The 12,581-nt window shown below is 40.9% G+C and overlaps 1 protein-coding gene across 1 annotated transcript in view; it reads left to right on the top strand.

Moving 5' to 3' along the window:
* The window catches only part of MAP3K15 (mitogen-activated protein kinase kinase kinase 15), a gene marked incomplete at its 5' end in the record, with an annotated part of 147,245 nt that overhangs the window by 88,996 nt on the left and 45,668 nt on the right, over positions 1 to 12,581 (top strand). Inside the window, 4 exon segments of the mRNA XM_082864190.1 lie at positions 3,095 to 3,265; positions 8,251 to 8,363; positions 8,595 to 8,754; positions 11,702 to 11,852. Coding sequence (XP_082720316.1) covers positions 3,095 to 3,265; positions 8,251 to 8,363; positions 8,595 to 8,754; positions 11,702 to 11,852 — 595 coding nt within the window.

The following is a 12,581-nucleotide window of genomic DNA, read 5'->3' as shown; positions in this document are numbered from 1 at the left end:
AGTTGATTTACAATATTGTGGTAGTTTCAGGTGTACAGCAAAGTGATTCAGTTATACATATATCCATTCTTTTTCAGATTCTTTTCCCATATAGGTTACTACAGAATATTGAGCAGAGTTCCCTGTGCTATACAGTAGGTCCTTGTTGGTTATCTATCTTATATATAGTAGTGTGTGTTTGTTAATCCCAAATGCTTATTTATCCCTCCCTGCCCCATGTTTCCCCTTTGGTAACCATAAGGTTGATTTCAAGATCTGTAAGTCTGTTTCTGTTTTGTAAATAAGTTTGTTTGTATCTTTTTTTAAAATTATATTCCACGTATGAGCGATATCATATATTTGTCTTTCTCTGTCTGACTTACTTCACTTAGTATGATAATCTCTAGGTCCATCCATGTTGCTGCAAATGGCATTATTTCTTTTTCTGGCTGAGTAATATTCCATCATATATATGTACCACATCTTCTTTATCCATTCCTCTGTCAGTGGACATTTAGGTTGCTTCCACATCTTGGCTATTGTAAATAGTGCTGCAATGAACATTGGGGTGCATGTATCTTTTTGAATTACGGCTTTCTCCGGATATATGCCCAGGAGTGGGATTGCAGGATCATAGGATAACTCTATTTTTAGTTTTTTAAGGAACCTCCATACTGTTCTCCATAGTGGCTATACCAATTTACATTCCCACCAACAGTGTAAGAGGGTTCCCTTTTCTCCACAGCCTCTCCAGCATTTATTGTTTGTAGACTTCTTGATGATGGCCATTCTGCCACGTGTGAGGTGATACCTCGTTGTAGTTTTGATTCGCATTTCTCTAATAATTAGTGATGTTGAGCATCTTTTCCTGTGCTTTTTGGCCATCCATATGTCTTTGGAGAAATACCTATTTAGATTGGTTTGATTTGTTTTTAAAGAATACTTAATAGTTGATTGTGTACTTTATCTGTTTTTTCTCTTTTTGTGATGTTAGTGGCCCTTGCGATCATTGCCTAGATCCGTTATTTCATTAGGGGTTGTAAAATAGTGATATTTGAATTTTATAATTAATTCCTGAGTTATTAGCACAAATACTTTGTAAAGAGAAATTTTCACTCATCAGTGACTTGGTTACCCTGGTGTACAGTTTGTATGGGAAAAGGAAGCTATATGCTTAATTTTGCCTTGATCAGTTTTCAAAAACAATGAATTCGTTTGTTAGCATCCTCCAAGAGTGACCAGTGAGGTTTTATAAGATCATTATGAACTCATAATTTTAGTGATAGTTGATGTGTTTCAGTGCTTTGTAGTTATTGTTCTTCTTAATGCTCAAATTTTCCCGTCTTTGGCCAAAAACTGATTCCGGTTGGCTCCTGAGTCTTTGATATGAGTTTAGTAGCTTCTTTGCTTCTTTGTGTGTTAAGATGTACCAGGATCATCTTAGACATATCTGGAATCAATGATTCTTTCAAGGAGTCCTGGTTTCTTTAGTGAGAGATAATGTTTACAGACCCCAGTCAGGGCTTGGAGGTTGTCATTGCTACTGAGTTGGTCATTACTTTGGGCCTTTTTGGTAGACAGTGCTGGGGAAACCACCTCATGAATTCATACTGATGTCCCAATTCAAACTGAGGACTATAGGATTTTTACTTCTGTGATTTTGTATTTGTATCTCTTATGCTGAAAAATCTGGTTCCTCATGATATTAAATTAACATCATTGTTTGTTGTATTCTATACTGTAAATATATAACATTTTCAAAATACCAGTATTAGTATTATCACTAACAGTATGATTACTGGAAACTTTAAGATTTCTTTGCATTTATATTTTTTTCCTTAGGTTATATCCTCTTAGGAAAATACAGTCGAATTGCTGTGTTTTTAAGCCATGTGATAAATTATTTCTCTCTTTTGTGGGTAAAGCCATCAACCGGATGTACAGGTTCATTTGTTTTGTTTTGCCCCAGCTGCAAATTCAGACGGTATGTTCATTGGCAAACAGTGTCTTCAGGCAACATTTTAAAAATTATTTCATTTTCTTTTATAATTATGTAAAAATATCATGTATCAATAGTTTCAAATTCCAAGAAGTGTAACCTCTATCTGTCCCTGTCCCCTTCATCATGTTTTTTCCCTCCACCTATCAGTAGCCATTTTTGTTACCTTTTGTTTTATCTTCCATTTTGAAAGAATGAAAGCAGATGCATATGTTTATTCACATCTCCCCCTTTTCTTAATAGAAAGGTAGCATTCTGTGCACAGTTTTCAACGTCTTGCTTTCTTGTCTTAACAGGATATTCTGGAGATCTCTCCACAGCAGTATTACATAGATGTTGTTTCATTTCTTTTTATAATGTTTAATATTTTATATTATAATATGAATATCATTAGCCATAGTTGATTTAATCAGTCCTCACTTCTGATGGACCTGTGCTTCCAAACCTTCACAGGAACACTTAATATTTCATAGCCGCAAACTCAAGTTATTTTGTGGCAAAAAATTCTTTTAACAACTGTCTAAGGAATCCATTTCCTGTACATAAAATGAAAATTTTACCATATAATGGAATAATAAAGAAGACTGTGATTTATGAATATATAAATAATTTTGTATTCCGATGGGTATAACAGGAATTACTAGAGTCCTTCCCCGTTTGAAGATGACAAGGCATTTCAGGTTAAGAAATGCCAGGACACATTTCTAAATTCATCTTGTCTTTCTGAATTTGGGGACCTGCCGCTTTTCCAAAAGAACTTGTGTCAAACTGTCTCATCCTCATGATTCAGGCTTAGCTTCTGAAATCCTTACTCTCCCATCCAATGACAGGAGGCTGCCATATTATTTTTTTTCTGTCTTTCCAAATACATTGGTCTGCATATGCTTTTATCTACAGTCTAGGTCTAATTTAAAGAGGAAGGATCAGGTAGGACAGAGTATGATTGAATGAGACTTACTGGTGTGGATCTTAAGCAGTTCTTTCATTTAAATATGAAAAATGAAATATAATTCAGATTTTTTTCCTACTAAAGCACCAGCCTTTCACAGAGTGAATGCATATATACTCCTGTGTCTTGATTCAGACATTTGTCATCTTATCACATGAATCTTTCAGAAGAAACAGCACAGGCGATCGTGAGAAGGCTCTGCAGGTCATGCTCCAGGTTCTGCAGAGCTGTGACCACCCGGCCCCCGACATGTTCTGCCTCTGCGGGAGGATATACAAGGACATCTTCTTGGATTCGGACTGCAAAGATGATGCCAGCCGAGACAACGCCATTGAGTGGTAAACCCTCAGCCCTAGTCAGTAGCATGTGCCTCTTTGCAAAGAATAGAATTGCACAGGCTAAGGATCCAGGTCTTTTCCCTACATATGTGTGTCTGCCTGTTTGCTGGCAGTGAAAAAAATGCCATAAATGTGGTCTGGGAATTTCCAGATTCCTTTTTCCAAAAGGAAACCGTTAGAAACAGGCTTTTCTACTGGTGACATTCTTTCCACAAGTTCACTCATTTATCGGGGCGAGGAGGCTCAGCACACTCCTTCCCAGCTACTCCTTCCAGAACCTTGTTCCACCATCGTCGTAGCATTATCTTCTCAGTGAGCCGTTCATTACTTATTCATTCATTTATTCAACAAATGTTTATTGAGGGTTTACTGCATGCCAGAAACTTTCTAGATGGTGGGGATAAAGACAAAGGAGATACGAATCCATGCCCTCATGGACCTTGCATTGCTGGTAAGGAAAGTCAGACAAACAAATACAGTAAAATATATAGGATGTCAGCTGATGGTGAGGGGGAAAAGTTAATCAGGGACGAGGGAAAGGAGGACTGGGAGTTGTCTACAGTTTTATATAGGATGGTCAGTGAAGGTGAATAAAGATGTAGAGGTGATGAGGGAAGGAGCCTTGCAGATAACTGTGTTCCACAAGGAGGGGATAACAAGGGCAAAAACCCTGAGGAGGAAGCATGCTGAGCATGCTCAAGGATGGTGAGGCAGGAGCAAGGGGGAGAGTGGCAGGAAATGGGAGAGCAGAAGACCCTTTTACTCTGGGTGAGATGATACAGTGCTGGAATATTCTGAGCAGAGGAGTGACAAGATCTGACATGCATTTTAACCAGAGTACTCTCACTGTTATGAATACATTTTAGGGGGTGTGTCAGCTATCATTTGCTGCATAACAAGCATCTCCTGGGAATTCCCTGGCGGTCCAGTGGTTAGGACTCTGCACTCTCACTACCGAAGCCCCGGGTTCAGTCCCTGGTCGGGTAACTAAGATCCTGCAAGCCACACAGCTTGGCCAAAAAAAACAAACCAAAAAAAAAAACCCCAAGCATCTCCAAAACTTAGTGGCTTAAAACAATGATTTATGATCTCTCATGATTCTGTGGATTGCCCAGGCAGTTCCTCTGGTGGTTCCACTCCGTAAGTGCTGTGCTCACTCCTAAAGTTGTAGTCATCTGGAGAATCAGCAGGGCTGGAAGGTCTAAAATGGCCTCATACACACTTGACAGCTGGTGCTGGCTGTTGGTGGTGAGCCTCCATTCTCTAACGGGTAGTTCTAATCCTGGTAGACCAGCTTTCTTACCTGGTGGGCAGCATTCTCAGAGAGTGGATGTGGAAGCCAGAAAGCCTCTGAAGGCTCAGGAACTCACACAAGGTCAGTTCTGCCACATGTTCTTGGTCAGAGCAAATCACATGGTCAGCCCAGATTCAAAGGGGTGGAGAAATAGACTCCAACCTGTGGGTGGGAGACATGGCAAATGCGTGTGCATAGTGGGATGGGAGGGCTTTGTGGTTATTAAATAATCTATCACATGGGTGAGGGCAGAAGCAGGGAACAGTTAGGAGACTACTGCAGAAATTCAGAGAAGAGCTGATGGGGACTTGAACCAGGGTAGTAGTGATGAAAATGATGAGGTGTCAGAACCTGGATATATTGTAAAGGTAGAGCCAACAGCCTGCACCATCCCTCTCCATCACCAGAGCTCGTGGTATCGCTGCTGCATTTAATTCATTTAATTCTCATTTAATTAACTGCTTCCTCTCCCCCTCTCCCGCCTCGTCTTTGTTTTCCTTCCATACACGTTGGACTTCGTCCTCTTCCCTCTTCTCTCCATCTCTACTTTCCCCTGGTGATCCCAGTCACTCCCACACCTTGGAACCTTTAGTTGATCTCCAGTCCACCCTCTATCCTAAGCTTTGGCCCCACATCACCCCTCTCTTTGCCCACCTGTTCTACCTCAAGATGGTGCTGGTATTTAAGACTCAACATGTCTAAGGCTGAAGTCGTTTCTTCCTCTCCACAAGGGATGGCTTCCATTGTCTTGCTTTCTTACAACCATTCTTTAGCCTTCTAAGCATACACTTTTGGTTAATGTTTGATAACTTTCACTCACTTATCTCCACATACAGTCAGTTCCCAATTCCAGTCCTTCTGTGAGCCTTCCCTCACTCCCTACCCATCCTTTCCCATCACCACCACCCCAGATGGGCGCCATTTCTTTTTTTTTTTTTTTTTAGTCTCTTGCCAGGAATGTTCTAACGGTATCCCAAGTAGGCTCTCTGCTTGGTGTCTCTAAAATCTGTCCTTCATAGATTGACAGCTTACTCCTCCTAAAGCTCAAAGATCCAAAATGGCTCTCCACTCCTTATTAAATAAAACTTCAAACTCTTAGATCCCCATTCTAGGCGCTTTGCAGACTTTCTCCAACCTGCCCCTAGCCCTGTTTCCCACTATCTGATATATGTCCAAGTAAACTGAAGTTCCTTAGGAGCTCCCGAAACTCCCATGTCTTCTCCTGCCATTTTCTGTGCCTGGGATTCCCTTTCTAAATCACTATTGTTACAATTCTGTCCATCTTCATGCCACATCTCAAGCCTCTCTGTCTTCTGTGAGTCCCTCTAGACTTGGGTTTGTGTGGTTTTAGGTTACCACACTCATGAAAAATTAGTATTTTCACTAATTGTGTGTAGATATTATCACTTCCATCATGGTATAGGTTCTTAGAGGGCGGGGACCTTGTTTTATTCTTAGTTAATCCCCAGTAGCACCCGTGCACTGTATGCTCAAGAGAAATCACTCAGGGTGTTGAAGGGAAAGGAAAGGAAGGGAAATTAAAGTTTGGTACAGCCAAAATAGGAAGCTGTGTTCCCAGCGTCGTGGCCAAGAATTGAACCTCCAGGTCAGGAAATTACTGCCAGTGGCTCCTTCAAGGAAGTCAGAGGAGCCTTTTGCATGCACTTGAGAAGGTCGTGGCAGTGGATACAGGAGCAAATAAAGCGGAGTCTTCTGGTCAGGGCATGATGGCTCCGGTGAGACCGTGAGGGTCACCTTGCTCTCAGAGATGTGCAACATGCAGCTCAGAGAGGCAGGGGCTGGTTCAAGGTCGCAGGGCTGGTCAGACACAAACCTGGGACTGCAGTCCCGACTCTGAGTTCAAGACTTGTCTGTCCCCAAGCTGGGCCTGTTTCATTTGTGAATAAGAAGCACAGAGAAGTCACCCTCTCTGCCCTCTTCCCAGGGGGAAGAAGTCACCCTCTCTGCCCTCTTCCCAGGGGGAAGAAGTCACCCTCTCTGCCCTCTTCCCTCTTCCCTTTTCATAGTAAAAGAAAAATCAAATACAGTAGGATATGGAATTTAAAATCCCCAAGACATACCCGGGGGAGTGGGGGAGAGGTTTCAATTTTATTGGAATTCTGTTGACTAGGGTTGGAATGACTTTCTTGATATCCTCTAGTCCCTCTGAGGGTACTTGTATCATGCCCCAAAGCTCATAAAATCAGATTTTAATTGATTTTATGATTTATGGTCAGATTTAACTGATAAGTTCTCCCTTCCACAATTTTATGTCTTGTTGGTGTTTGATCCTCCCATTGTCACACGACTGATAAAATCAGACCTGGTGTACAAAAAGAAATTTTTACATCATTACTTCATTGATCAAATTCTTTTTTTCCTGATCATGATGTTCATACTCACTCATGGAAGAGAAAGAAAATTTTTATGTGTAGAAAAAAGAATAAATAAGAGAATTAAAAATGGCATGGTTAACCTTTTGGTATAAAAAGGGTATTCACAGTTTTGGATCTTGTTTTTTATCCTAATGTAATAGATCCCTGCCCATTCTCTCAGTTTATTATTTTTTTAACTTATTTATTTTATTTTATTTTTGGCTGCATTGGGTCTTCGTTGCACACGGGCTTTCTCTAGTTGTGGCAAGCGGGGGCTACTCTTCGTTGCGGTGCGTGGGCTTCTCATTGCGGTGGCTTCTCTTGTTGCAGAGAATGGGTTCTAGGCACGTGGGCTTCAGTAGTTGTGGTGCACGGGCTTCAGTAGTTGCGGCTCACGGCCTCTAGAGCACAGGCTCAGTAGTTGTGGCGCACGGGCTTAGTTGCTTTGTGGCACGTAGGATCTTCCCAGACCAGGGCTCGAACCTGTGTCCTCTGTATTGGCTGGTGGATTCTTAACCATTGCGCCACCAGGCAAGCCCCCTTCTCTCACTTTATATGCCACTGCTCTTTGCAATCCAGGATTTTGGCAGTACTGCTTCATACATGAAAAAAATAATTCCATTTCATGATATAAGCAAACAGACTGCCTGCAGAGAAAAAGCCTATACCTGTTGTGATTTCCATGAAATAAAAAATGCTCAATGCGCAAATGGAGTATAACTTTAAAAATGATGTGTGGACATCAAATTGTGTTCTACTTTTGGGAGTAGAATTATAATAGGTTTTAAATTTCTTTTGTATCCTTTAATATAGTTTCCTTACTTTATACGATGATCATGGCTTTTATTTTAAAACTCTAAACCCTCTGAAGAAAGATTTTAAAACTCTCTAGTGTTAGTTTCTGTGTTGCTATTATGACATTTTAAAAAATATTTATGTATGTATTTATTTATTTTGGCTGTGCTGTATCTTCGTTGCGGCATGCCAGATCTTTAGTTGCGGGATGCGGGCTTCTTAGTTGCAGCGTGCGGGATCTAGTTCCCCAACCAGGGATCACACCCGGGCCCCCTGCATTGGGAGCGTGGAGTCTTACCCACTAGACCACCAGGGAAGTCCCTATTATGACATTTTTAAGAAGCTATCTGACTGCTACATGTGGCTGTTAGTAAACATGGGCGGCTGGAGGAGAGCTGTGAAACAATAAATTAGAGTAGTAAAACTTTGCATGAGAAGGTTGGTTTGTGCTAGTATTTGCACTTTTTCCCTCTACCATAATAAAATGATATAATAGGAATTTGGTGGTTCTGTAATTACAGGTATTGCAAAGGGTTTGAGCTCCAGCCATCTCTTTATTCAGGAATCAACCTTGCAGTTTTGCTGATAGTTGCTGGACAGCAATTTGAAACTTCCATGGAGCTAAGGAAAATAGGTAAAGCTGTTTATGACTGCAGATGTTGATATGCTTTGGTAACACAAGTTCAGCATTAAAAATTATGTCCAAATGACCAACATTATATTTCAAAAGGAACAGTTACTGTATGATAGCACACCTGAGGCAGTAGCCCAAATAAAATGCCCATTTTCTCCTCTAAAGGCTTCCATAATATGGTGGAAACTAGGAAGACTTTTCATAACTTTATCTAAACTTCAAATTCTTAAGGTGTCCGGCTGAACAGTTTGTTGGGAAGAAAAGGGAGCTTGGAGAAAATGAACGATTACTGGGATGTGGGTCATTTCTTCAACGTCAGCATGTTGGCCAGTGATGTTGGGAAAGCTGTCCAGGCAGCAGAGAGGTTGTTCAAACTGAAACCTCCAGTCTGGTGAGTCAGGTCTATGTGTTTTCATCATCCATGTCAATATCTGATCTTGTTCTGAAAGGTTTCCCCCAGGAGGAGAAGGTGTGAATGCCAAAAATAATAACAATTGCTACGTTTTTCCTTCTGACTTCTTCATTAAAGCAAAGTTAGGGCAGAAAGAGCAACTCTTGAGGCCTTGCTTGGTTTTATGTGATGGGAGGGAAAGACAGATAGACAGACACCCACACACACAATGTATCCCTGCATGCTGTCTCCAAGACAAAACTCTCAGCCCTATTAATCTTTTTAGACCACAGAGGTCCTCAAGAGCAGAACGTTCTTGGGTATCAGTACATACTGTGCATTTGTGAGAAAGCAGATAGTAAAGCTAAAAGTACACCAAGAAAATGATTTTCATCACAAATGAAAACTGGAACTGAAACACCAATTATAGATACGGTCGAGAAAATGGTGGCCCAGCAGTGGCCCTAGGTTAGCGCATTATACAGCCATTAAAATGTACAAGAAGGAATACTTGGAGACATGGAAATGTGTTCATGGTTTATCATTGAATAAGAAAAGCCAGAGGCAGGGTATATTTTTCTATATCAGTACTCAGACTTGGACATTATCAGAACCACCTGTGTTGATTAAAACACAGATTGCTGGGCCTAACCCTTCGGATTTCTGGTTCAAAGGGTCTAGGGTGGGGCCTGAGAATTTGCATTTAGAAATTACAAGCTGACCTTAGTCTGGGGACCACACTTTGAGAGCTACTGCTTTATATGGACTCATTTTAATTAAAAACCTCTGTTTCATATGTGACTCAGAGGAGGGTCTGGGAGGGTTGGGCAATAGCTGACTTCCCAATAGACGTTAAGCTCCATTAGAGTTGTGGTTATATTATTGATTGCTATAGTTTCATAATAGATTCTCAGTAGATATTTGTATAATGAGAAAATGATGAGTCATGGATTTGCTCCCACATATTGACAGTGGCTGTCTCAGGGAGGTAGCAGATTAAGAAGTTTGTAACCTGCTTTTTTAACTCTTATTTTCTGATTTGTATAAAATGCATCTGGATTACTTACATAATTTAAGATTTTTTACTTTTAACGATCCGTATTCGTCTGTCCCCTTCTATTTCTCAGCTCAGTGGGCCAATCTGGACTCTCAGGGGTAGGAATCTCAGCGTTTCTATCTAGTTTGACTGTATTTCTTTCCCATCTGGAGGACATAAATTTGACCCCAAAACCCTATTAACCTCTTGAAAGTTTTCTGAGGCTGAGAGAACACAGAGGCAGGCTGAGCTTCCAGCCCTCCTGGAGTGGCTGCTGTTTGCAGAATTCTAATTTTAAGGTGCATTGTTGCATCTGAGCCAGACAGAGCTGACTCTGGAGAGGAGACCTGAGGCTTGAATACATTCCTATTACATCAGGACCTGGAGTGACTTACAGTGTTGGTACCTATTGTTGTGGGTTCAAGACCACCCTGAGGTTCACGATTTGCTAGAAGAACTCACAGAACTCAGAAAAGCTGTTCTACTCATGGTTATGGTTTATTGTAGTGAGAGTATATAGATTAAAAGCAGCAAAGGCAAAAGGCACATAAGGGCAGAACTCAGGAGAGACCAGGCATAAGCTTCCAGTTGTCCTCTCCCAGTGGAGTCATGGACAGTGCTTAATTCTCCCAGCAATGATATATGACAACATGTACAAATTATTGTCACCCAGGGAAGCTCACCAAGCCTTGGTGTCCAGGGTTTTTATTGGGGGTCAATTATGTAGGCATGAAGCACCCATGTAGCCGACCTTAGTCACTGAGTCCCCAGCCTCTCTGGAGATCACACTGATACAGCATGGCCCAGGGTCCCCACCATGAATCATACTGTTAGCGTAAACTAGCTGGCCTGGCGCAAGGCCCCAGGTAGACAGAGACTCTTATCAGGCAGGATATCCCAAGGGCTTAGAAGTGATCTCTCAGAAGCCACTCAAGGGCCAGACCTTTCTTTGGAATGTATACTTGGACAACCCAGTCCTGCTGAATTAATCCTTTACTACACAGTACCCAAGCAAGTCAGTCAGAGCCTAGCTGATCTGCCTTCCCAGGATAGCTCCAGACCTTATCCTCAAAGGGCAAAATAATACTCTGATACTATCAGCAGAAACACCTCCCCACCAACCCCATTCACTACCGGAGAGGATGTGACCACCACTGCCTGGCAACTGTGTTTTCAAAGAGTTCAGTTTGCCTAAAGATAGTAAAGGTGTGGTGAGATTGAAGACCTTATAAATTCAAAATCTACCAGGTCAGATCTAATTTTTTTAAAAAGAAAGTACATTGAGTTTAATATTAGTGATTGCCAGAGGTCAAAGAGGGGATGGGGATGCGAAGGAAGTTGGTGTAGCTATAGAAGGGAAACCTGAGGGATCCTTGTGGATGGAAGTATTTTCTGTCTTGACTGTATCAATGTCAGTATCCTGATTGTGATATTATTCTAGAATTTTACACGATGTTACCACTGCGATAAACCAAGGGCACGTGGGATCTCTCTGTATTGTTTCTTATAACTATGTAAATCTATAATTACCTAAAAATAAAAAGGGTAGTTAGAAAAGAAGACACTGAGTTTGAAATTTTTTCATTTTGCAGTTGCTTTGAACTTCAAACCACTTGCTCTTGTTAATTAAGATAGCAAATGCTTGCCAGTCTCTATGCTTTGAACACAATGTACCAAAACTGAGGTTTAGCCCAATGTTCGTAAAAGCCTTGTTGTATGTTTGTTGGACAAGCTTATTTTGCCCCCTTTGGGTTTCTTTTAATTAAGTATGTGGCTGCCAAATTATTAAGAAGCACTTGCTACACACTATGAATTTAAGAAATAAGGCTTTTGGGAAACTTCTTTTAAAGGAAGTAGAATTGAATTCCGTTTCTTTGGGAATTAATTTATTGGTGCTCGTGATTTTTCCAGGTACCTGCGATCATTAGTTCAGAACGTGTTATTAATTCAGCGCTTCAAGAAACCCATTATTGAACATTCACCCAGGCAAGAACGGCTGAACTTCTGGTTAGATATAATTTTTGAGGCAACAAATGAAGTTACTAATGGACTCAGATTTCCAGTAAGAGATGCTAAATCCATTTTTTTAAGATTAAAAAAAAGAAACTGGGGTTGGTACTATCTAATTATTGAATACTCTGAAAGGAAGAAACCCTTAGAGTAATTGAAAATGTTAAGAGATCCATCAGTCTTACGTAGAATCAGCCAGTGAGAGATCAACTCACTAGAAAAAGCTGGCTATATCCTCTAAAATAGTGGTTCTCAACTAGGAGTGATTTTTGTCCCCCAGAGGCTGTTTGGCAACGTCTGGAGACATTTTGGTTGTCACAACTGTGGGAAGGGTGTTGTTGCTACTGGCATCTAGTGGGGTGGAGGCCAAGGATGCCACTAAACCTCCCACAATGCACAGGACAGTCTCCTGCCCCCAACACAAAATTATCCAGCCCAAAATGTGCATAGTGCTGAGGAGGAGAAACTTGGTTCCACAACAATGCAACACTAATAGTAAAATTTTCGAATTCACAGCTGTTTCCCGTTGAGCTTTGGTTTGCCTCCAATGCCACTAATTACTTTTTAAAACGTCATTGAAAAGCAAAATCGCTTTTAGCTTTTCATTGAGTTTTTGTTTCAATTTTATGATCATCTTATAAGGAGTCATGAGTAAGACATCTAAGCATCCCAGAAACTGAACTTCAGATAATTGTGTTTTGTGTTTATGTCATAAGATTTTGTGAACATTCAGTGTTCAGAGTTTCATGAAACATCGAATAAAAGATTATGTTGTTTGAAA

Source organism: Leucopleurus acutus (genome assembly GCF_964270905.1).
Source record: "Leucopleurus acutus genome assembly, chromosome: X".
Taxonomy (NCBI): domain Eukaryota; kingdom Metazoa; phylum Chordata; class Mammalia; order Artiodactyla; family Delphinidae; genus Leucopleurus; species Leucopleurus acutus.
The sequence above is the reverse complement of the archived record's forward strand: the minus strand, read 5'-3'. Positions and strand labels throughout refer to the sequence as shown.